Source organism: Ranitomeya variabilis, chromosome 8, assembly GCF_051348905.1.
Source record: "Ranitomeya variabilis isolate aRanVar5 chromosome 8, aRanVar5.hap1, whole genome shotgun sequence".
NCBI lineage: Eukaryota > Metazoa > Chordata > Amphibia > Anura > Dendrobatidae > Ranitomeya > Ranitomeya variabilis.
Window position 1 is genome coordinate 162,837,249 of NC_135239.1, and position 23,325 is coordinate 162,860,573.

General features: G+C 44.1%; 1 protein-coding gene across 7 annotated transcripts in view; it reads left to right on the plus strand.

Moving 5' to 3' along the window:
* The window catches only part of PLA2G6 (phospholipase A2 group VI), a 104,586-nt gene that overhangs the window by 52,258 nt on the left and 29,003 nt on the right, over positions 1-23,325 (plus strand). For 4 of the 7 annotated variants that reach the window (XM_077277437.1, XM_077277439.1, XM_077277436.1 and 1 more), the window contains exons 9-10: positions 11,394-11,528; positions 12,493-12,583. In XM_077277437.1, coding sequence (XP_077133552.1) covers positions 11,394-11,528; positions 12,493-12,583 — 226 coding nt within the window. Of the gene's footprint in view, positions 1-11,393; positions 11,529-12,396; positions 12,584-23,325 lie in introns of all 7 variants that reach the window. The other 3 variants (XM_077277441.1, XM_077277443.1, XM_077277440.1) reach the window with 2 other exon arrangements.

Sequence of the window (23,325 nt, forward strand, 5' to 3'; positions counted from 1 at the left end):
CTCAAAGGAAGGGAGGGTAACAGAGGGTGGCAGTGGGATTGGGGTGAAGGAGCAGTTATCTGACAGGAGAAAACCAACTCCTCTGCCATGCTTGCTGCTGGGGCGGGGTGTGTGAGAAAGGTGGAAGCCACCATACGAAAGTGCAGCAGGAGAGGTTGTGTCAGAAGGGGTGAGCCAGGTTTCGGTGATGGCGAGGAAGAAAAGTTTGGTAGTAACTAGGGTTGAGCGAAACGGGTCGTTCATTTTCATAAGTCGCCGACTTTTGGCAAAGTCGGCGTCTCCTGAAACCCGACCCGATCCCTGTGTGGGGTCGGCCATGCGGTACGCGATCTTGACGCCAAAGTTGCGTTTCGTATGACGCGATTAGCGCCATTTTTTAAGCCAATGAATGAGCGTGGGCAGAGTGATGACATAGGTCTTAGGGGAGTGAACGTCTATCGTCATGTTATCGCTTGTGCGCAGTAGGGATTCGGAATGTGCAATACGAAATTTTCTGTGCTGGGACGGAGGGGGGAGAGAGAGAGAGGGAGGGAGGGAGGGAAAAAAAAAAATCTTCACTGGGTTTCGTGTTTTGCCCGAAACCCGACTTTTCACTGTGGTCGGCCGATTTCACTCGACTCGACTTTTAAGACAGTCGGGTTTCACAAAACCCGACTCGACCCTAAAAAACTAAAGGTCGCTCAACCCTAGTAGTAACAAAAATTTTGTGGATGTAGGAAAGCTTGTTGCAGACAGAGCGAGCGTTCCACAGAGCTCCTGTTAGTGGGACTGGGGAAGTGGGGGCTGGGCGAATGGGTATAAGATTAGAGAGGTTACGAAAATTTGTGATAGAGCGTGTATGGGAGGTAGAACTGACTGTGGGGATGTGGTGAGGAGGACCAGGATTTGGAGAGATATCACCAGCAGTGAGAAGGAGCAGAGAAAGTGTTAGCAGGTGGGAGCAGGAGAGGGCATGAGGTGGCTGTCTGTGTTTGGAGACAGAGGATTGTATGTTAAGGAACAGTTCTGAGGAAGAGGTGAGATGGATGGGGAGGATTGAAGAGGAGATGAACAGTTCTTTACTAGGAGTAGGGATTAGGGGAGTTTGCAGAAAGTGAAGAATTATAGGGGTGAAAGTGAAAACATACAGAAACATTGTTTACAGTGACTTGCCAGTTACCTTCAGTTCCCTTCTGGTTTTAATTCTAAATTAATCTTCACACTTCTAGGACACACTTATAGGAATCACACAGCAGACTAAAGTCATTGCAGACTTGTACTATGCAATATATGTACAACTAAGTGCAGACTAGTTACAGACCTGTCGTTGATCTCCCCTTCATCTTTAAACTTCTAAAATGTTTGATGCAATCCAGTCTAATCTGCTATCTCTCAGATCTCTTCTTGACCCTTTACTATCTGGTTTTTGCTCATTACAGAAACTGCACTTACAAAAGTCTCTTAGTGATTTACTAACACTTAAATCTGATGGTCACTACTCTCTGCTGATTTTCCTTGATCTCTGTGCAGCATTTGACGCTGTGGATCACCAGCTCCTCCTCACTATGCGGTGTTCTATTGGCCTCAATGATACTGCTCTCTCCTGGTTCTCTTCCTACCTTTCTGACCGCCCCTTCACTGTATCATTTGCTGGCTATTTTCCTCTTTCCCCTACTGTCAGTGTTACTCCAGATTCACTACAAGGCCCCCTCCTCTTTTGTCTATATTCTTCCCCTCTTGGAGAAACCATCAGCAGATTTGGTTCCCAGTACCATCTTTATGTTGATAACACTATCTGTAATATAATGTCCTCTCTCTATTTGAAAGTGAATCTCTCCAAAACTGAACTTCTTATGTTTCCTCCCTCTACTAACCTACCTATACTGTATATTTTAATTTCCTTGGGTGGTTCAACCATACCTCCTTAAGCAGCACACTCGCTGTCATGGGGTCATATTTGACATAGAACTTTCCTTAATTTCCTGAATCCAATCACTCGCTCCCTCATGTATCTTAAAACACCTCTCCATAATCTGACCTTTTCTCACTTTTAAAAACAGCAAAAACTTACTTTCACTCTGATTCATTCTAGTCTGTTCTACTGCAATTCTACTGATCGGTCTCCCTCTTTCCAAACTCTCTCCTCTTCAATCAGTCCTGAATGCGGAAGCCAGGGCCGTATTTCTGTCCTGCTGCTACACTAATGCCGTCTCTCTGTGCCAGTCACTGCACTAGTTACCCATCTTCTACAGAGTACAATATAAACTTGTCTCTCTCATCCACAAAGCTCTCAACAGTTCTACAGCAGATCTAAGATTAGCATCCTCCATAATCCGAACCTTGCACCTCCATGTCCAAGACTTTTCTCATGCTGCGCCAGTTCTCTGGAATGTACTACCCCTGATGATCCGACTCATACCCAAGTCCAACATTTTCAAGGATGCTGTAAAAACACATCTCTTTAGACAGGCCTATCTCCTCACTTCACTATTTTGGCTTTTCCCTGTTCCCAATTTCTACATTTTCCTCAGAATCTGCTCCCTCCTATTCATCTGTCTCCATGTCCTTTATGCGCCCAATAGAACTTGATAATTGTACTTACACAGATACTGAATGATGCAGCTTTATCGGAAACCATTTGTGAACCATGTGTGTCCCCCTATTTCCTTATAGCTTGCGAGCAGGGTCCTCACTCCTCCTGTAACTGTTGAACTAAGTGCTGCTTTGTAATGTCTGTACATGTCCCAGCCTAATTGTAAAGTGCTGCAGAATATCTTGGTGCTCAGCAGCAATTGGGGAATACCCATCAATGAATTAGGCACTCACAATCATTTGTGAAATCGACAACATGTGATAGATATTAAAACGTACATTTTACTAAATCATTATAAAATCACATCAAATAATGCTGCTTATAATACCATACAGGAAAGACAACACTGAAATTCCAACCGGGATCCTGTACCTATAAAACATGAAACAATTCAATTTCCTGAGATCACATAAATGACAGAAAGAATGGGATCAAGGATGATCCAGGTTCACAAGCATGTAGAAGCATCAAATCCAGGAGCTCAGACCTGGGGTTGTGTCTTGGCCACTAGTTGATCCCAGTCACTTATCAATCAATCATCTCTATAGTCCAGTTAAGGAATAGTTGGACATTGAGAGTCTGATTGAACTAGTAGATCAAACCCTGGTGTTGATCTGCTCAGTCTGGTCTAAATAATAGTGGAATAAAGGTGACAGTAGTCAAAATATTACTCTATAAAAAGAAGTCCTTATAACCATAAGTGTCCCTACAGTGGTGAGATAATGTATATGGGGAATAAAAGGAATATCCTCACTCACGCATAAGACAGGCAGGTGCAGGGTCATGTGAAGGAAGTCCAAGATCCCTATGAGTGCTACAATAAGGTGTATCCCCCTTTTACTCCTGCCCAGACAGTCAGTCAACAACTAGCCCTATTAATGGGGCCCTGCTCTCTTCCTAGGTCAGCCCCGATGCGTTTCTTCCATTTGGAGTCTTAAGGGACCAAAGCACATAATGTGGTGGTGGTATAAAGAAGTTAGTGCAGAGAATAAGAGCCACTCCTGTGTAATGCTGTCTCTTCAGCAAAGCACAGGGAGGGAGTTAGGCAATAGAAGGCGTTAGCCTTATTAGCATCATACTCCTGTTTTAGTATTACGTACTGTACGTCCTGTCACCGGTTGCCGGCGCTATAATCACGTCACTTCCAGTACCTGAGACACATGCTGGCGTCACTTCCGGACATCGTTAAACGCATATACCGTCTTTTTCAGACTATAAAATGTACTTTTTTCCTCCCAAAATGTGGAGGAAAATGGGCGTTGCGTCTTATAGTCCAAATGTATGGGCTCTGGCTGGGAGGTGGGGGAGCGGTTTCGGCAGAGCATCGGGTCACAGGAGGCTGGATGGGGACAATTATACCAGAATAAGGATGGGGCCAATCATACCAGGACTGGGATGGGGTCGTGCATACCAGGATCGGAATGGTGCCAATCCTACCAGGATAAGGATGGGGCCATGCACACCAGGATAGGGATGAGGGGGCCATGCATACCAGGATAGGGATGAGGGGCCATGTGTATCAGAATGGGGATGAGGGGACCATATATACCAGGATAGGGGATATTACAGTACAGAAGTGACCATTTTTTTCCCTAATTTCCTCCTCTAAAACCTAGGTGCATCTTATGGTTTGGTGCGTCTTATAGTCCAAAAAATACAGTGTCTCACAGGTCTCCCCAATCGCTTAGAGTGAAGGCAGTGAAGGAGTAACGGACCATACCCTAGCGACAGGGAGGTCCTACGGTCTAATAATCGTGGTGCTTATTATCATGATAAGATTGAATATGAGACAGGGTATATCTAATTATCTTACCAGCATTAAAATAACAAAGTAAAGAGGTAGGGTTATCCTTGGCGGTAACAAAGGGTAAAACCCATGATGGTCTAGTTGTATTATAATTATTATTATACGTTTTTATAGCGCCATTTATTCCATGGTGCTTTACATGTGAATACGGGGCAAATATAGACAAATACATTAAACATGGGCAAAAAACAAGGGACACAGGTACATAAGGAGGGAGCTCCTCCCTGCCCGCAAGGGCTCACATTCTGCAGGGAATGGGTAAGGATACACTAGGAGAGAGTAGAGCTGGTTGTGTGGCGGTTCAGTAGGTTGAGGATCACTGCAGGCTTGTCGGAAGAGGTGAGTCTTCAGGTTCTTTTTGAAGGTTTCTATGGTAGGTGAGAGTCTGATGTGTTGGGGTAGAGAGTTCCATAGTATGTGGGAAGCACGGGAGAAGTCTTGGATGCGGTTGTGGGAAGAAGAGATGAGAGGGGAGTAGAGAAGGAGGTCTTGACAGGATCGGAGGTTGCATGTAGGTAGGTACCGGGAGACCATGTCACAAATGCATGGAGGAGATAGGTTGTGGATGGCTTTGTATGTCATTATGAGGGTTTTGAACTGGAGTCTCTGGGCGATAGGAAGCCAGTGAAGGGCTTGGCATAGGGGAGAGGCTGGGGAATAGCGGGGAGAGAGGTAGATTAGTCGGGCAGCAGAGTGTAAGATGGATTGGAGTGGTGCCAGAGTGCTAGAGGGGAGTCCAGAGAGTAGGAGGTTGCAGTAGTCAAGGCGGGAGATAAGGGCATACACTAGTGTTTTTGTGGTGTCGCGGTCAAGGAATGCGCGGATCCGGGAAATATTTTTGGCAGGAGGAGGCAAGGGCTTTGATATGTGGCTTGAAAGAGAGGGCAGAGTCGAGGATCACCCCGAGGCGCCGGGCATGTGGGACTGTGGAAAGTGAGCCGCCGTTGACATTGATGGATAGGTCTGGTGGAGGGGTAGAGTGAGATGGGGGAAAGATGATGAATTCTGTTTTCACCATGTTCAGTTTTACAAAGCGAGCAGAAAAGAAGGCTGAAATAGCAAACAGACAGTGCTGGATTTTGGTAAGTAAGGAGGTGAGGTCAGGTCCGGAAAGGTAGATCTGCGTGTCATCGGCGTAGAGATGGCACTGCATACCGTGGGATTCTCTGAGCTGTCCAAAGCCGAAGGTGTAGATGGAGAAGAGTAGGGGTCGTAGAACAGAGCCTTGAGGAACACCAACTGACAAGGGGCGAAGTGAGGAGGTGGTGTGGGGGAGGGAGACACTGAATGTTCGGTCTGTCAGATATGACGAGATCCAGGATAGGGCCAAGTCTGTGATGCCAAGAGATGAGAGGATCTGTAGCAGAAGCGAGTGGTCCACAGTGTCGAAGACAGAAGACCGGTCCAGGAGAAGGAGGACAGAGTAGTGTCGCTTGCTCCTGGCAGTTAGTAGGTCATTGATGACTTTATTTAGGGCAGTTTCAGTTGAGTGATGGGGTCGGAAGCCAGATTGTAACCGATCAAAGAGGGAGCAGGAGGAGAGGTGGTAGGACAGTTCAAGATGAACGTGTTGCTCCAGTAATTTTGAGGCATAAGGGAGAAGAGATATCAGGTGATAGCTAGACACAGAGGATGGGTCGAGGGAGGGCTTTTTGAGGATGGGTGTGATCTTGGCATGCTTGAAGGATGAGGGTAAGACGCCTGTTGTGAGTGAGAGGTTGAAGAGGTGCGTTAGGGTTGGGATGAAGACCGTGGAAAGGTTAGGGATGAGGTGGGATGGGAGCGGGTCGAGCGTGGAGGTGGTGAGGTGTGATCTTGAAAGGAGGGTGAAGACCTGATCTTCTGTCATGGTGGAGAAGCTGGTTTTGGAGGAGCAGAGTTGAGCAGCTAAAAGGGGCATTGGGCGCTGTGGGCCAAAGCTTTCTCTGATCGTATCGATGTTCTGCTTAAAGAAAGAGGCAAAGTCTTCAGCAGAAATGAGAGGGGAGGGAGGGGGTGCAGGGGGACAGAGTATAGAATTGAAAGTGTTGAAAAGCTGTTTAGGGTTGTGAGACAGGGAGGAGATGAGAAGTAAGTTTGTTTTGCGGCATTGAGCATGGACTTGAAGCTGGCAAGGGACTGCTTGCATGCAGTGAAGTGCTCGGCAGAGCGGGTTCGCTTCCATCTCCGCTCAGCGATCCTGGAAGCCCGTCTCAGTTCTTTGGTTAGGCTGGTCAGCCAGGGCTGCCTGTTGAGTGTACGAGTTTTGCTATGCATGAGCGGGCTGGCCGAATCGAGTGTTGCTGTTATTGTGGTGTTATAAAAAGTGGCAGCAGCATCTGTGTCATGAAGGGAGGCTATGTCTGTAAGAGGGAGAAGGGACTCCGAGAGTGATTGTAAGTTGAGATGTTTGAGATTTCTGCAAGGGTGAGTGAGTTTGTGGAGTGGGGTTGCACACTAGGAGAGGAGAGGGGAGAGAATGTCAGTAGGTTGTGGTCAGGCAGGGGGAGGGGTGTGTTAATGAGATTAGTAAGGGAGCAGAGGCGGGTGAAGATGAGGTCCAGCTTGTGGTCATCTTTGTGAGTGGCCTCAGAGGACCATTGAGTGAGGCCAAAGGAGGCAGTCAGTGATAAAAGTTTAGAGGCAACTGAGGTGGAAGTATCAATGGGGATATTGAAATCACCCATGATGATAGTGGGGTTGTAAGCAGAAAGGAAGTATCCAGGTGGTGAAGTGGTCGAGAAAGGTGGAGATGGCTAGTTCTGGGGGGGCGGTAGATGACAGTTGGAGGGGGAATAGATGCGGACGGAGTGCACCTCAAACGAGGGAAGAGTAGCGGAGGGTGGTAGCGGGATTGGAGTGAAGGAGCAGGTGTCGGACAGGAGTAAGCCAACTCCTCCACCAATTTTGTTGGTGGAGCGAGGGTAGTCAGAGAGGTGGAATCCGCCATGGGAAAGTGCAGCTGGAGAGGCCGAGTCCGAGGGGGTGAGCCAGGTTTCAGTGATGTCAAGGAAGGAGAGTTTGTTGGTGATGAAGAGGACATGGATAAATGGCAGTTTGTTACAGACAGAGCGTGCGTTCCATAGTGCTCCAGGTAGGGGGACCAGGGGAGAGGGGGCTGGATGAATGGGTATGAGGTTGTCATGGTTGGGAAAACGTGCAGAGGATCGTGGCAGGGGGTTAGATGAGTGTGGGGATGTGTTGAGGAGGGCCAGGATTTGGGGATACGTCACCAGAGATGAGAGGAGTAGCAGACAGAGCGTTAGAAGGTGGGAGTAGGATAGGACATGATGATGATAATAATCTTTATTTTTATATAGCGCTAACATATTCCGCAGCGCTTTACACACATTATCATCACTGTCCCCAATGGGGCTCACAATCTAAAAGCCGTGAGTGTCTGTAGAGAAAGGATTGTATGTGGAGGAACAGTTCTGAGGAGAAGGTGAGATGGCTGGGGAGTATTGAGGGAGAAATGACTAGTTTTTTACTAGGTTCAGGGATTGTAGGAGATTGTAAGAAGGAAAGTAGTATGGGAGTAAAAGAGAAAAGAAACCGAAACATTGTAGTGGTTTGGTATTCCGTTACCTTCCAGTCAAAGTCAGTCTAATTCAACGTAATTAAAAAAATGTAATTTAAAAGATGGAAGTTAAAAGATGAATGCAGCAGACTGTGTCTGGAGCAGACGCCTGCATGTGAATATATCCCCAGTTAAGGGCAATCAGGTGTGAATGAGGAGGTGGCTGGGTATCGGAGACCAGATGTATAGAGTTAAGCAGAGGTCATAAAGAGAGGGAGGGGTTGGACTGACCACTCAAAGAGATGCCAGAATAACATAATGAGAGACATGAAACGGGTCATGGAAACAAGATGATGGGTAAGAAAGCATACTAAAAAAGATTATATGTGCTGCACCAAGACACTCAGATGCTAGGGAAAGCATAGAAAATCAGTGCAATATACAGAGACATTCAGGAGCCAGAGAGAGCTGGGGAAAGTCAGTGCATACCTGTGGGAAGAGGAGAACAGCTCGATTAGATAGTACAGATGATGATAATATTGTAGCAGTGATGAGTAGCCAAATGCATTCTAGAATTCAGTCTAATTCAACCTAATTAAAAAGATGTAATTTAAAAGATGGAAGTTAAAAGATGAATGCAGCAGACTGCGTCTGGAGCAGACGCCTGCATGTGAATATTACAAAAGTAATGAATATAAGTGCCTTACAGTCAAATAAAACCGTTAAAGCCAAGTTGTTCATTGATACCATGTGGTGATGTCGTATTCAAGTTGTATATCCATTTGGCTCCCTTTGTAATAATAATTTGTCCCAGCTAACTTTTCTTGGAGGCTTGGGCAGGTTATCAATTCCAATAAAATTGATGCCTTTCATGTCTCTCCTGTGGTGGTAGTTATGTCTCACTAGTGATGTCTCTCTCTTTTGTGCGATGTTGCTAAGGTGGTCACCTATTCTGTGTCTGAATTCTCCTATGGTTTTACCCATATATTCCATTCTGCAGTCGCAGGTTGCCTTATAAATAACCCCTTGTGTGCTGCAGTTCGTAAATGGTCGGATCTTGAAGTCATTGCCTCTCAAGTTGCTATTAAAGCTAGTTCCTGTCTTGATATTTGTACATGCCACACAATTGTTACACCTAAAACACCCTTGAGGTTGTTGGTTAACCAAGTAGACACCCTTGGTGTCGTAAAGTGGCTATGCACCAGTCTATCATTGAGTGATTGAGTGATCTTACTTTTCTGTAGGTTAATTGTGGGTGATGGGTTAGTTTGTCACCAATATCAGTGTCCATCAAAGAATTGCTAGTGTTTTTCCAAGTTGTCATGGACTCTAGGGGCCCCATTGTTATAGGCCGTGATAAATCTTGTACCCCCAATCTTGGGAGGTCTAGGTTTAGGGTTATGTAATTCAGACCTAATTTTGCTTTTAGCCTTCTTCAGAATTCCCTCAGGGTAACCCCTTTCCCTTAACCTATCTATAAAATCCCTTGCCTGTCCTTTAAACCTCTGTTGGTGAGAGCATTTCCTGCCGAGCCTGAGATACTGGCCCTTGGGGATATCTCTTTTCAGATATGTAGGGTGGTTACTTTCCCATCTTGGCAACAAGTTCATTTGCAATGGGTTTTCTAAACATGGATGTCATTAATTTACCATTCAGGCCTTAATTTATCACAATGTCTAGAAGTAACTGGGAGGTCTCATCAAGGACAGAAGTAAACCAAGATCATTACGGTTAAGGCCCACTACAAAATCATTGAATTCACTGCGGGAACCCTTCCAGGATATAAAGATGTCATCTATGTAGCTGGTCCAAACATCAAGCTTGGTAGTGGTGTCCTCTGTGCCATCCCTGAACAAGAGTTTCCTGCCGCCAGCCCAGGAACCGATTAGCTAAGGTGAGGGCGCAAGGGTTCCCTATAGCTGTGTCTCTGAGCTGGTGGTAGAATTTCCGATCAAAGAGGAAAAAGTTTCTTGTTAGGCAAAAAGGCAACAGTTTGAGTATCAACTCATTATGAGCCTGATACTGACTACCCATCATTCTCAAAAATTAGGTGATGGCTTCTAGACCCCTCTCGTGGTATAGACGACTACAGAGCCTCCACATCAATATTGCCCAATTGTGTGTTATATCAAGACACCTTCCAATTTAAGCAGTAGGTCCGGGGAATCATACATGCGATTGCCACAAAGGGAGATCAAATGGATATTCAACTGGAATACGATATCACCACATGGTCTGATGAACAACTTGGCTTCAACTGCATTTATATTCACTACTTCTAATTCTGATACAACTGGTCTGTCTGGGGTTTAACCCTTCGTTACCGCTATAGAAAACTACCTCTTTTCTTTATTTTAATGCTGCTAACATAATTACATGTACCCTGTCTTATATTCCATCTTATCATGATAATAAGATCCATAATTGATGGTCATTAGTTGATTAGTTGATATAATTGTTATACACAGGAATAACTACTCTGTAGCGACTCGCATCGGACCAGCAAAAGCGCAGTCACACACACACTTAGCTCAAGCTGGGCAAGTCCTTAAGGGCTGGGATGTTCTTCACCCACTTCCGATAAGGAGGTGGGCTTTACGGAGCCCTTCCCAGACTACTATAGCAGGGTAGCTGGCGTCTGGTGACGCGGACGATGTGAGTCGCTATAGAGTAGCTCTTCCTGCGTACAACATAATAAAGTATTCCAACATCGCTCACCACTTCCACACACGAGGCACCACTGTGTGTAGCCGCATCACCCAAGTGTCCCATATCAACACCAGGGTTTGCTCTACTAGTTCAATCAGAATGTCACTGTCCACCTATTCCTTAATTGGACTATTGAGACAGATTGCGTTTTTAATTGAAATAGATTTTTATTAAGAATACCATTACATTTTACATATTATTTTCTTATGTTCCATACAAAGTTTTCTCAATTTTAAAAGCCCCACCATTCCCAACCAGTCCCACCCCCAAGAGACATCTCATCTCTTTTAGGAGACAGATTGCTAAGTGACTGGGATCAACTGGTGGCCCGGACGCAACCCCAGGTCTGAGCTCCTGGATTTGATCCTTGTATATGCTTATGCACCTGGATCACCCCAGATCCCACTCACTCTGTTAGTCATTTATGTGATCTCAGGAAATTTCAATTGCTCCATACTTTACGGGCACAGGATCCTGGTTGGAGTTCAGTGTTGTGTTCTCTGTATGTTATTATTTTAAGCAGCATTATTTGATGATGTTTTAGAACGGTTTAGTAAAAGTTACTTTTTAGCATAATCTATCACCTATGGCTGATTTTGCAGAATAATAAAATTATTACAGCAGCTTTCTCTTCGGATGGCTTGTTCAATCTTCATTCAGTGTATTACGGTATAATTCATGTCATCTACCGTACGTCTTCCCATCACCACTTCAGTTGCATTTTTGATAGATCATGTTTTCCATTACCATTTCAAAAGCTTGATCCATCCATATATGATGTTTTTCTTCCCCTCCGCCATTTAAAGGGTCCAATCGCAAGGTGTTGCTCGATATGCTTTGTAACGTAGGAGCACAGCGCTGTTTCCCCCCTGGCACCCAGCTTCCAGCAGCTGCATCCCTCCCCACACCAGCGCCCCCTGTGGACAGAAATAGCAGCATAGGTAACCTGACTGTCTCCTGCACAGATCTTCCCTCCTGCAATCATACCGGCAACTCAAAACTTAATTTTTCACATCTCTTATTTTTAATTTGTGACATTATTATCATGAAATAATATCTTTCATCATGGTTTTGAGTTCCCAGTAATGGTGGTGACCTTACTCTTAGGCTGCCGTCACACTAGCAGTATTTGGTCAGTATTTTACCTCCGTATTTGTAAGCCAAAACCAGGAGTGGAATAATTAGAGGAAAAGTATAATAGAAACATATGCACCACATCTGTATTTATCACCCACTCCTGGTTTTGGCTTACAAATACTATTGTAAAATACTGACCAAATACTGCTAGTGTGACGGCAGCCTTACTGAGTGTATTTTCTCCTACTTCTTTTCCTTTTTGCAAGCCCCCTTTCTACATCTATGCTGCTTCTTTTATTTTTCCAGGTGTTCTTTTGGTGTCTTTCCTCTAGTGATGTGAAAATCCTTTACAGATCTATACGTATAGGTCTTGTAGGTCTTTGTGTGTATATAAGGAGTCTCAGATCTCTTTATCTATGTGATGCATGGGAATCTCATTCATTCCAATATCTAATGTTGCCTGCTGTCTAGATCACTCTTCCAAAACCTTTCTGACAGAGTCATGGAATATAACAGGGATCAGCAACCTCCGGCACTCTAGCTGCTGTGAAACTACAACTCCCAACATGCCCTGACAGCTTGCTGGTCTCGCTGTATGCTAGGAGTTGCAATTCCACAACAGCTGGAGTGTCAAGGGCTGCTGATCACTAGAATTGTCTACTCATCAGTCATGAGTTTCCGTAATGACTTTCTATTGGCTTTCATCACTTTTCTATTTATTCCTTATCCTAGTAATGAATGGCTTCTTTATTCATTGGCTTCTTTTCTTTACTTACTGCTGTTGGATTCTTTGCCGGTGTCCTAAATTTGATTGTTATTATTACGAAGGCTTCCAGGACTTGATATATGTTTCCACCGCTTTAAGCAGTATGATGGGGTCACATGACTGTGTGGATTTAACGAGAGACGGCCTAAGAACGTGAGTGACATATGAGGAGCACCAGTACGAGTTCCACTTGCCATTGTTTGTCTGCTGATATCATCAAAAAGTTTAATTTATTTCCGTTCTTGAATACAAAAAGTGAAACTCATATGTTATATAGAGTCATTACACATAGAGCGATCTATTTCAAGAGTTTATTTCTGTTAATGTTGATGATTATGTTGATGATTTTTCTGCCGAAATGTTGCTGTTAATGGATCAGTAACGCCACAGTTTTTTTTGGAGTGCTGCCTGGTTTGTTTGTTTTTTTTCAGATTTTTCTACTTTGGAGGTTTGGACAACACTATATATATATATATATATATATATATATATATATATACACACATATACACACACACACACACACACACACACACACACACACACACACACACACACACACACACACACACACACACACACACCACACACACACACACATACACGCAAACACACTCACTCATATACACGCACACACACATATACACGCACACACATATATACACGCACAGACGCACACAAATATACACACATACACGCGCGCACACACATATACACACATACACGCACACACATATGCGCGCACATGCATGCGCACACACATATACACACACTCACTCATATACGCACACACACACATATACGCACATACACATATATATATATATACACACATATATACACGCACAAATATACACATACATGCGCACACATATATACACGCACACACACATATATACACGCGCACACACATATATACACGCGCACACATACGCGCGCACACAGACATTCACATGCACATATACGCACACACATATATACACGCACACACATATATGCGCGCACACATATATGCGCGCACACATATATGCGCGCACACATATATGCGCGCACACATATATGCGCGCACACATATATGCGCGCACACATATGCGCGCACATATACACACACTCATATATACGCACACATATACATACACTCATATATACGCACACATATACATACACTCATATATACGCACACACATATACACACACACACACACATATGCGCACATACACACACATATTCACATACACATATATATATATATACACACACATATATACAGTACAGACCAAAATTTTGGACTCCTCTTCTCATTTAAAGATTTTTCTGTTTTTTGCTTGACTATGAAAATTGTACATTTACACTGAAGGCATCAAAACTATGAATTAACTCATGTGGAATTATATACTTAATTTTAGTTGTTTCACACTTTTGTTGTGTCTTATATTCTAGGTACTTCAAAGTAGCCACCTTTTGCTTTGATGACTGCTTTGCACACTCTTGGCATTCTCTTGATGAGCTTCAAGAGGTAGTCACCGGGAATGGTTTTCACTTCACAGGTGTGCCCTGCCAGATTTAATAAGTGGGATTTCTTGCCTTATAAATGGGGTTGGGACCATCAATTGTGTTGTGCAGAAGTCTGGTGGATACACAGCTGATAGTCCTACTGAATAGACTGTTAGAATTTGTATTATGGCAAGAAAAAAGCAGCTAAGTAAAGAAAAATGAGTGGCCATCATTACTTTAAGAAATGAAGGTCAGTCAGTCCGAAAAATTGGGCAAACTTTGAAAGTGTCCCCAAGTGCAGTGGCAAAAACCATCAAGCGCTACAAAGAAACTGGCTCACATGAGGACCGCCCCAGGAAAGGAAGACCAAGAGTCACTCCTGCTTCTGAGGATAAGTTTATCCAAGTCACCAGCCTCAGAAATCGCAGGTTAACTGCAGCTCAGATTAGAGACCAGGTCAATGCCACACAGAGTTCTAACAGCAGACACATCTCTACAACAACTGTTAAGAGGAGACTTTGTGCAGCAGGCCTTCATGGTAAAATAGCTGCTAGGAAACCACTGCTAAGGACAGGCAACAAGCAGAAGAGACTTGTTTGGGTTAAAGAACACAAGGAATGGACATTAGACCAGTGGAAATCTGTGCTTTGATCTGATGAGTCCAAATTTGAGATCTTTGGTTCCAACCACCGTATCTTTGTGCGACACAGAAAAGGTGAACGGATGGACTCTACATGCCTGGTTCCCACCGTGAAGCATGGAGGAGGAGGTGTGATGGTGTGGGGGTGCTTTGCTGGTGACACTGTTGGGGATTTATTCAAAATTGAAGGCATACTGAACCAGCATGGCTACCACAGCATCTTGCAGCGGCATGCTATTCCATCCGGTTTGCGTTTGGTTGGACCATCATTTATTTTTCAACAGGACAATGACCCCAAACACACCTCCAGGCTGTGTAAGGGCTATTTGACCAAGAAGGAGAGTGATGGGTGCTACGCCAGATGACCTGGCCTCCACAGTCACCAGACCTGAACCCAATCGAGATGGTTTGGGGTGAGTTGGACTGCAGAGTGAAGGCAAAAGGGCCAACAAGTGCTAAGCATCTCTGGGAACTCCTTCAAGATTGTTGGAAGACCATTCCAGGTGACTACCTCTTGAAGCTCATCAAGAGAATGCCAAGAGTGTGCAAAGCAGTCATCAAAGCAAAAGGTGGCTACTTTGAAGAACCTAGAATATAATTCACACTTTTTTGTTAAGTATATAATTCCACATGTGTTACTTCATAGTTTTGATGCCTTCAGTGTGAATGTTCAGAAAAATCTTTAAATGGGGTGTGTCCAAACTTTTGGGTCTGTACTGTGTATGTGTGTATATGTGTGTGTGTATGTATGTATATGTATACACACACACACACACACACACACACACACACACACACACACACACACACAGATATACACACGCATACTTATATATGTAAGCACACACATATACATACACACACACACACACACACACACACACACACACACACACACACACACACACACACACACACACACGTGTGTGTATATATATATATATTATATACAAACACACATTCACACACATATATACACACACACACATATACACAGGGTGCGGTGCAAAGTTTTAGGCAAGTATGGAAAGGAAGAATGCTTTAAAAAAAATTGAAGTGCTACTGGTTTATTTTCATCAGTTCACGTAATGTAAAGTGAATAAATGAGTGAAAGAGAAATCTAAATCGCCTCGACATTTGGTGTGATCGCCCTTCCCTTTGCCTTTAAAACAGCATCAATTCTTCTAGGTACACTTGTACTTGCATAGGTTTTTGGAGGACATCGGCAGGGAGGTTGTTCCAAACATCTCTGAGACCTGACCACAGATCTTCTGTGGATATTGCTTGCATAAATCCTCCTGGCTCTTTAAGTAATCCCAGACAGACTTGATGATGTTGAGATCAGGGCTCCGTGGGGCCGTACCATCACTTCCAGGACTCCATGTTCTTCTTTATGATGAAGATATCACTTGCATACACTATATTCCCCAGTGGGAAATAAAAATAAGGCACTTCTAATTACAAGTATTGGCTTGTATTTCTCAGCATTGAGGGCACCATTAATCTTGACCAAATTCCCAACTCCATTTGCTCAAATATGAAATGCAGCCCCAAACTAGCAAGGATCCTCCTCATGCCTCACTTTTTTTCTGCAGAGACTCATTATTGTGCCTTTCTCCAGCCCTTTTGCAAACAAACTGCCTTGTGTTGAGCAAAATTTTTCATATTTTGACGCGTCTGTCCAGGGCGCCTGTTGCCATTTTCCTGAATTTCAGTTTCTATGTTTTCATGCATAGTTGAGTCGCCTGGCCTGGTGTCCATGGTAAAGGTATGGCTTTTTGGCCACAGTTTTTCCAGCAACACCATTTCTGGCCAGACGTCTCTTAACAGTATATAGTCCATGAGCCAAGAACCAAATTTGACGATATCGGTACCAAGCGGAGTGACTAATTCTCTTTGGTATTTTTAGGTAGATGCATGTCTGTAGTTTATTTTTTGATATGATAGCCCTTACATATACGTAGCTTATTAACCCCTTCAGCCCTAGGCCTATTTGTACCCAAGTGCCTAAGCCAATCTGACCTGTGCCACTTCATGGGCTAATAACTTTGGAACGCTTTCACCTATCCAAGCCATTCTGAGATTGTTTTCTCGTGACATATTGTACTTCACGTCAGTGCTAAATGGGAGTCAATATATTTTACCTTTCTATATAAAAAAATGCTAAATATTCGGAAATTTTGGAAAAATCGGCAATTTTTTAACTTTGAAATTCTCTGCTTTTTACAAAAATACTGATACCCCCCATAATAGTTATTAATTTACACTCCCCACATGTTTACTTCATATTGGCATCATTTTGAAAATGAAACCTTATTGTTTTACGACGTAATAGGGCTTATAGTTTTATGCGCAATTTTTCACATTTACAGCAAAACCCACTTTTCAAAGGACCAAGTCACTTCTGAAGTCACTTTAAGGGGCTTACATAACAGAAACCACCCATAAATTACCCCATTTTGCAAACTACACCCCTCAAGCTGTTCAAAACTCATTTTTAAAAACTGTTAACCCTTTAGGTGTTCCACAGGAATTTTAGCAGAATGAAGGCGAAATTTCAAAATTTCATTTTTTTTCCAGATATTACATTGTAATCCAATTTTACCTGCAACCTAGCAAGGGTTAACGGCAAACCCAAACTTGGTTACCCTAATTCTGCAGTTTATAGAAACACCCCACATGTACTCGTAAACTAAAGTATGGGCACACAGCACAGCTCAACACGGAAGGAGCGCTATGTGGTTTTTGGGTGGCGGATTCACTGGAAGAAATCTAGGGGGCCATGTCACATTTGAAGGCTGCCTGAGGTACCCCCACAGTGGAAACCCCAAAAAGTGACCCTATTTTGGAAACTACACCCCCAAGGAATCTTTTAGGGGGTATAGTGACCACTTTGACCCAACCAGTGTTTCACAGTAGTTGGAAACACTTGGTTGAGAAAATGGAAAAAGTGCATTTTTTACATGAAGGTGTCATTTTAGGCTCATTTTTTTATTTTTAAGAGGTGTACCAGCAAAAAATGCACCCCACTATTTGTTCACCAATCTCTCCCGAACACAACAACACCCGATATGTTGTCGTACACTGCAGTATTGGGGAACGGCAGGCCTCGGAAGGGAAGGAGCGCCAAATGACTTTTGGAGTGCAAATTTTACTGGAAGAAATCTAGGGGGCTATGTCACATTTGAAGACACCCTGAGGTGCCCCAACACACGCACACACACTGACACATACACGTTCTGTGCTGAACAGGACTCTCCGGTCTTCTCTGCAGAGCTCCTATCTCCCTCTGTAGAGGCTGACACCTCCCAGGCTTGTGACTGATCACATGGCCGTGACATCACCACAGGTCCTGTAGTCCTGTACTGTGTGCTGCTGCTGGTAAGGAACTTGTGGAGAGAGGGGGAACAGTCACCTAGCACCAGCGCTCCCAGCTCTAAGAACGAGCGCCTCATGAAGGTGGGCCCCTGCCTCCTCCTTCCCTGCGCGGCGGCCTTTCCCCCCGGCGGCTGTATTCGGCGTATAAGACAACCGCCCTCTTGGAGCCATGTTTTTCATGGCTAAAAAGTCGTCTTATACGCCAGGAAATACGGTAAATAAAATTTTAATGTTTTTCTTTGTGTTTGCAGGTGTTTACTGACTATCTAACGGCATGATGGAAGTACCAGCAAGGAAGAAATCACGGATCGACTGTATCATACACTGCTCTAATGATGACAGCGATGATCTGGCGTCCCTTAAGGATTTGGACTCCTGGAAAACATTGCTTAGGGCTGCAGAGATCAGGCAGCATGAATCAGTCCTGGTAGCAGCTAAGGGCCTTGAAGAAGGAGAAATACCACACATACAATATCACCGTAAATGTCGTAGTATCTTTACAATGAAGAAGTCACTGGATTCTATCCTTGGCAAGGGTGTCAATGTCGAAACAGCAAGCAAAATCTCCATGAGGAAGCTACCGAGGGGTGCCCCCAGTGATAGCAGGGTGTATGCCAAAGTATGTATCTTCTGTGAGAAGTCAAGCAAGTACCTAAAAGGAAAACAAACAAGGGAGCCAATTGTCCAGTGTGTTGAGCTACGAGCAGATGAGACGATCCGCAGAGCAGCGATAAGGAAAGGCACACAGAGAATACTTGGTTTACTTAGCAGAGACCTTGTTGCTGCAGAGGGGCACTACCACAAGTCGTGCTACAAACTATTCACAAAAGATGATTCCCAAGTGGCCTGTAGGTCTAGTGCAGCTGAAAATCAGGTCGAAAGCGAGGAAGTACGCTACGAAGAGGCAGAGAAAGAGGCCCTTGAAGAACTCTTCTTGTATATAAGGACTAAATTGTTCCCAAACCCAGAAGTACTGCCTATGATAAACCTCACATCTAGGCTTGAGAGATTAATGATATCCCGTGGTATCATCCAACTGAAACCATCGACAAAGAAACATGTTCGACGAAAACTTGAAACAGAGATTGGGGAATCACTCCGCTTTCTCTCAGATGAGAAAGGTAAGCTTCTAGTCTATCCATGTAGCCTATCAATGGACGACCTTGTCCGGCAAGTACACAGCATGACAAAAGATCTGCAAGAAGCAAGAGCTGCTAACTCTGGAGATATCGTAACCAAAGCAGCAATGCAGCTAAGGAATGAGATCAAGAAGCAAGATGTGAGTCAGCCATGGCCTCCCAATACAGATCAGAATGTCGTTCCTGCATTAGTCACTCAATTCCTGCAAACCCTGCTTACAGGAGATTGTGAGTGCCAAACTACCTGTGAAAGAGCTCAACGTCTTGCCACATCCTTCGGCAGTGACTTGGTTTTTGCTGTTACCAATGGAAAGACAAAGCCACCAAAGCACGTACTGCTATCCTTTGCAGTTAAGTCTTTGACCGGCAATACAGAACTGATTCGAACTCTGAATCGTCTTGGCCACTGTGTGTCATATTCAATGGCTGAGGAGATCGATACAGCCCTTTGTATCCAGAAGTTGGAATGTTCAAAGGATGACATCCCAATGCCAGCAAGTATCTACCCAGGTGTGTTCACAACCCTGGCCTGGGATAACATTGACAGACTTGAGGAGACACTAAGTGGAGCAGGTACATCTCATAGAGTCAATGGCATTGCTGTTCAGTCCAATGTTGCATGCTCTGTGACAAAGAAAGTCCTGCCAGATGTAACCAAGTCGAAGAAAAGAAGCATAACTCTGACAGAATTAATGCTACCGATATACAATGTTGGGCAGCGGGGAGAGCCACCCAGGATTGAGACTTCGAATGTTAACACTACCAAGGAGGTCCAGGATTCAAAAACAGATTGATTCAAAAACAGATTCCGACAGATGATACCATGGTGTTTTGCCTATGACAAGGTCAACTATGCCCGATACCTAACCTATTACTATGCCACAATGTCTCGGCTGCCCATAGAACACCCAGAGGTCCATGAATACTTCATGCAAGGTGGCTTTTCGGTCCAGATCGGTAGCAAGAATCCTTTTGGACGAATTCCTGTGGACCAGACCATTGAAGAGACAATCAACAAAGACACCCAGACACCAGGGGGCACAAAAGGCTTCAGCCTCAAAGTTGGAGCTGTTTCCAGGTTCTACCTGACATCAGAGTACCGCAGTATGTACTTGAGGCAGCTGAGGGCCCTGGTAGGCCAACAATATACTGACTTCAGCCATTCAGACCTACAGGTGTCTAGGATTAGAAGAGATGAAGCCGATGTCCAATCTTTCGTTCAACTGCTGGAGACAGGTTGGGTGAACCCCTTCAACAAAGAGCATAATGGTGAACTTATCAGTTTGTCAACAGCGACTGTAGCACCACCAGATGTAGCCAAAGACCTTCAAGGGGCATACAGTATAGGAGAGGATGCATATCAAACATTCAAGGATGAGCGTTTGGGTACCGATAAGCCAACTACATTGTTTCATGACAAGATGACGAAGAACAAACTTAAAACGTTCTCTAACATCCAAATGAAGACACGCAGACAAGGTCTTGGCAAGGAGGTAATTTTGAAGGCTGACAGAAACCTATTTGGCCAGATGATACTTGTAGCTGAGAACAGAAAGCTACAAATGAGTGATGTCTTGACTCATCCCCTGGGTCCATTGCCATGGGCACTTGCCAATGGTGATGGGTCTATCCGCAAGACCAACAAGGCTGCCCTCGCAAGGGAGTTGGAGAGGAATGCTCGTCCTGCAGAAGTGATCCCCGAGCCCTCTGCAACCATCATTGATGGGATGAGCCTGGTTCAGAAACTGAAGGGAAACAATGCAACATTTGGCCAGCTAGCAGGCACAGCAATGAGTCGCGCTATCCATGAGGGTGCTAAGAGCAAGCGCATTGATATTGTCTTTGACGTCTACAAGGAGACATCCATCAAAGATACAGAAAGAGTCAACAGATATGAAGGCACAGGGATCCATTTCAAGAACATTCAACATGGGCACAACATCCAGCAGTGGAAAAAGCTTCTAAGTAGTTCCTCCAACAAGGCAAGTCTCATAAAGTTTCTGGTAGAAGAATGGAAGGCGAAACACCACAGGGAGAAGCTTGAGGAGAAGGAGCTGTATGTCACATGTGAGCAGCTCTGCTTTAAGATCACCAAAGAACAGTGGGAAGAGGCTGCTGACCTTAAGTCAAATCAAGAAGAAGCAGACACACGCCTCCTTCTCCATGCTCTTCATGCAGCAGAATCTGGTTACAAGTCGGTCATCATCACTTCGGAGGATACTGATGTCATGGTCCTGTGTCTGGGCATGTGCCACAAAATCCCATCCCACCTGTTCCAGAAATGCGGTACACAGAACCGGACAAGATTCCTGGATATCACCACTCTGAGCCGAACATTGGGAGGCAGCGTATGTGATTCATTGATTGGTATGCATGCATTTACAGGCTGTGACACCGTCAGTGCATTCGCTGGCCGTGGGAAGATGACGACACTCAAGCAGTTGAAGATGAACAAGACATACCAGGATGCCTTTCAGGAAGTTGGTCGTTCATGGGAAGTGTCTACCGAACTTTTTGAGAAGTTACAGGAAATCACCTGCCACATGTACCTGCCAACTACCCAAACAACTGAGGTAAACAGGCTCCGTTATCAGCTGTTCTGTGCCAGACGTGGAGTGGTAGAGTCAAGTCAACTCCCTCCTTGCCAGGACTGCCTTTTCATGCATGCACTGCGTGCAAACTACCAGGCTGCGATCTGGAGGAGAAGTCTGCAGAGCCAGCCATGGGTTGCAAACCCAACAGACTGCGGTTGGATGATAGATAACGACGGAAAGCTTGTTGTCAAGTGGATGCAAGGGGCACCAGCACCAGAAGCTATTATACAGCTACTGTCCTGCAAGTGTGTGCGGTCATGTGAACTTCCTCAGTGTACTTGCCTCAGCAATGGCCTGAAGTGCACAGACATGTGCAGATTACAGACATGCCAGAACAAGGGTACTGAAGACGAGCCAGTAGAACAACAGTCAGATTCAGAGTCCGATGTTGAAGATATTATGGAGTAACATATATATATATATATATATATATATATATATATATATATATATATATATATATATATATATATATATATGCACATGACATGTTCAGTGTGTATTTACATAACTTGGATTAAATTTTGTTACAAATACTACATCTAGTCACTCCGGGTGGTACCGATATCGTCATATTTGGTTCTTGGCTCATGCTAAAATTCCTGTGGAACACCTAAAGGGTTAACAGTTTTTAAAAATGAGTTTTGAACAGCTTGAGGGGTGTAGTTTGCAAAATGGGGTAATTTATGGGTGGTTTCTGTTATGTAAGCCCCTTAAAGTGACTTCAGAAGTGACTTGGTCCTTTGAAAAGTGGGTTTTGCTGTAAATGTGAAAAATTGCGCATAAAACTATAAGCCCTATTACGTCGTAAAACAATAAGGTTTCATTTTCAAAATGATGCCAATATGAAGTAAACATGTGGGGAGTGTAAATTAATAACTATTATGGGGGGTATCAGTATTTTTGTAAAAAGCAGAGAATTTCAAAGTTAAAAAATTGCCGATTTTTCCAAAATTTCCGAATATTTAGCATTTTTTTATATAGAAAGGTAAAATATATTGACTCCCATTTAGCACTGACGTGAAGTACAATATGTCACGAGAAAACAATCTCAGAATGGCTTGGATAGGTGAAAGCGTTCCAAAGTTATTAGCCCATGAAGTGGCACAGGTCAGATTGGCTTAGGCACTTGGGTACAAATAGGCCTAGGGCTGAAGGGGTTAATAAGCTACGTATATGTAAGGGCTATCATATCAAAAAATAAACTACAGACATGCATCTACCTAAAAATACCAAAGAAAATTAGTCACTCCGGGTGGTACCGATATCTGGCCCGGCTCATGGACTAATATGACTGTAGCTGGTTGCTTCCTATTCTGAGCTGAAGACGCTGCTGGACATCTTCCAATTTAGAAGGTAAGTAAGCATGCTGTGTCTTTCATCTGCTGCATTAAGTTTCCATGCCGGATCACTATATTTGATCCTAAATGTGGTCCGTTTCTTGGTTCTTCTTCAAAAAAGCTTAGACTTGACAACTTAAAATCCTAATCTGCTTTAAAGTCTCTGGAAGAGACCTTGTTGATGCAGTAGAACTACCTTGTGTCTTGTTGCTGTGCTTGGTCTTACTATTGTGTATGACCTGTGATGTGACAATGACACTGTCTTCCACAACCTCACCTTTGTAGCAGAATTTATTTGTTCCGCACTCC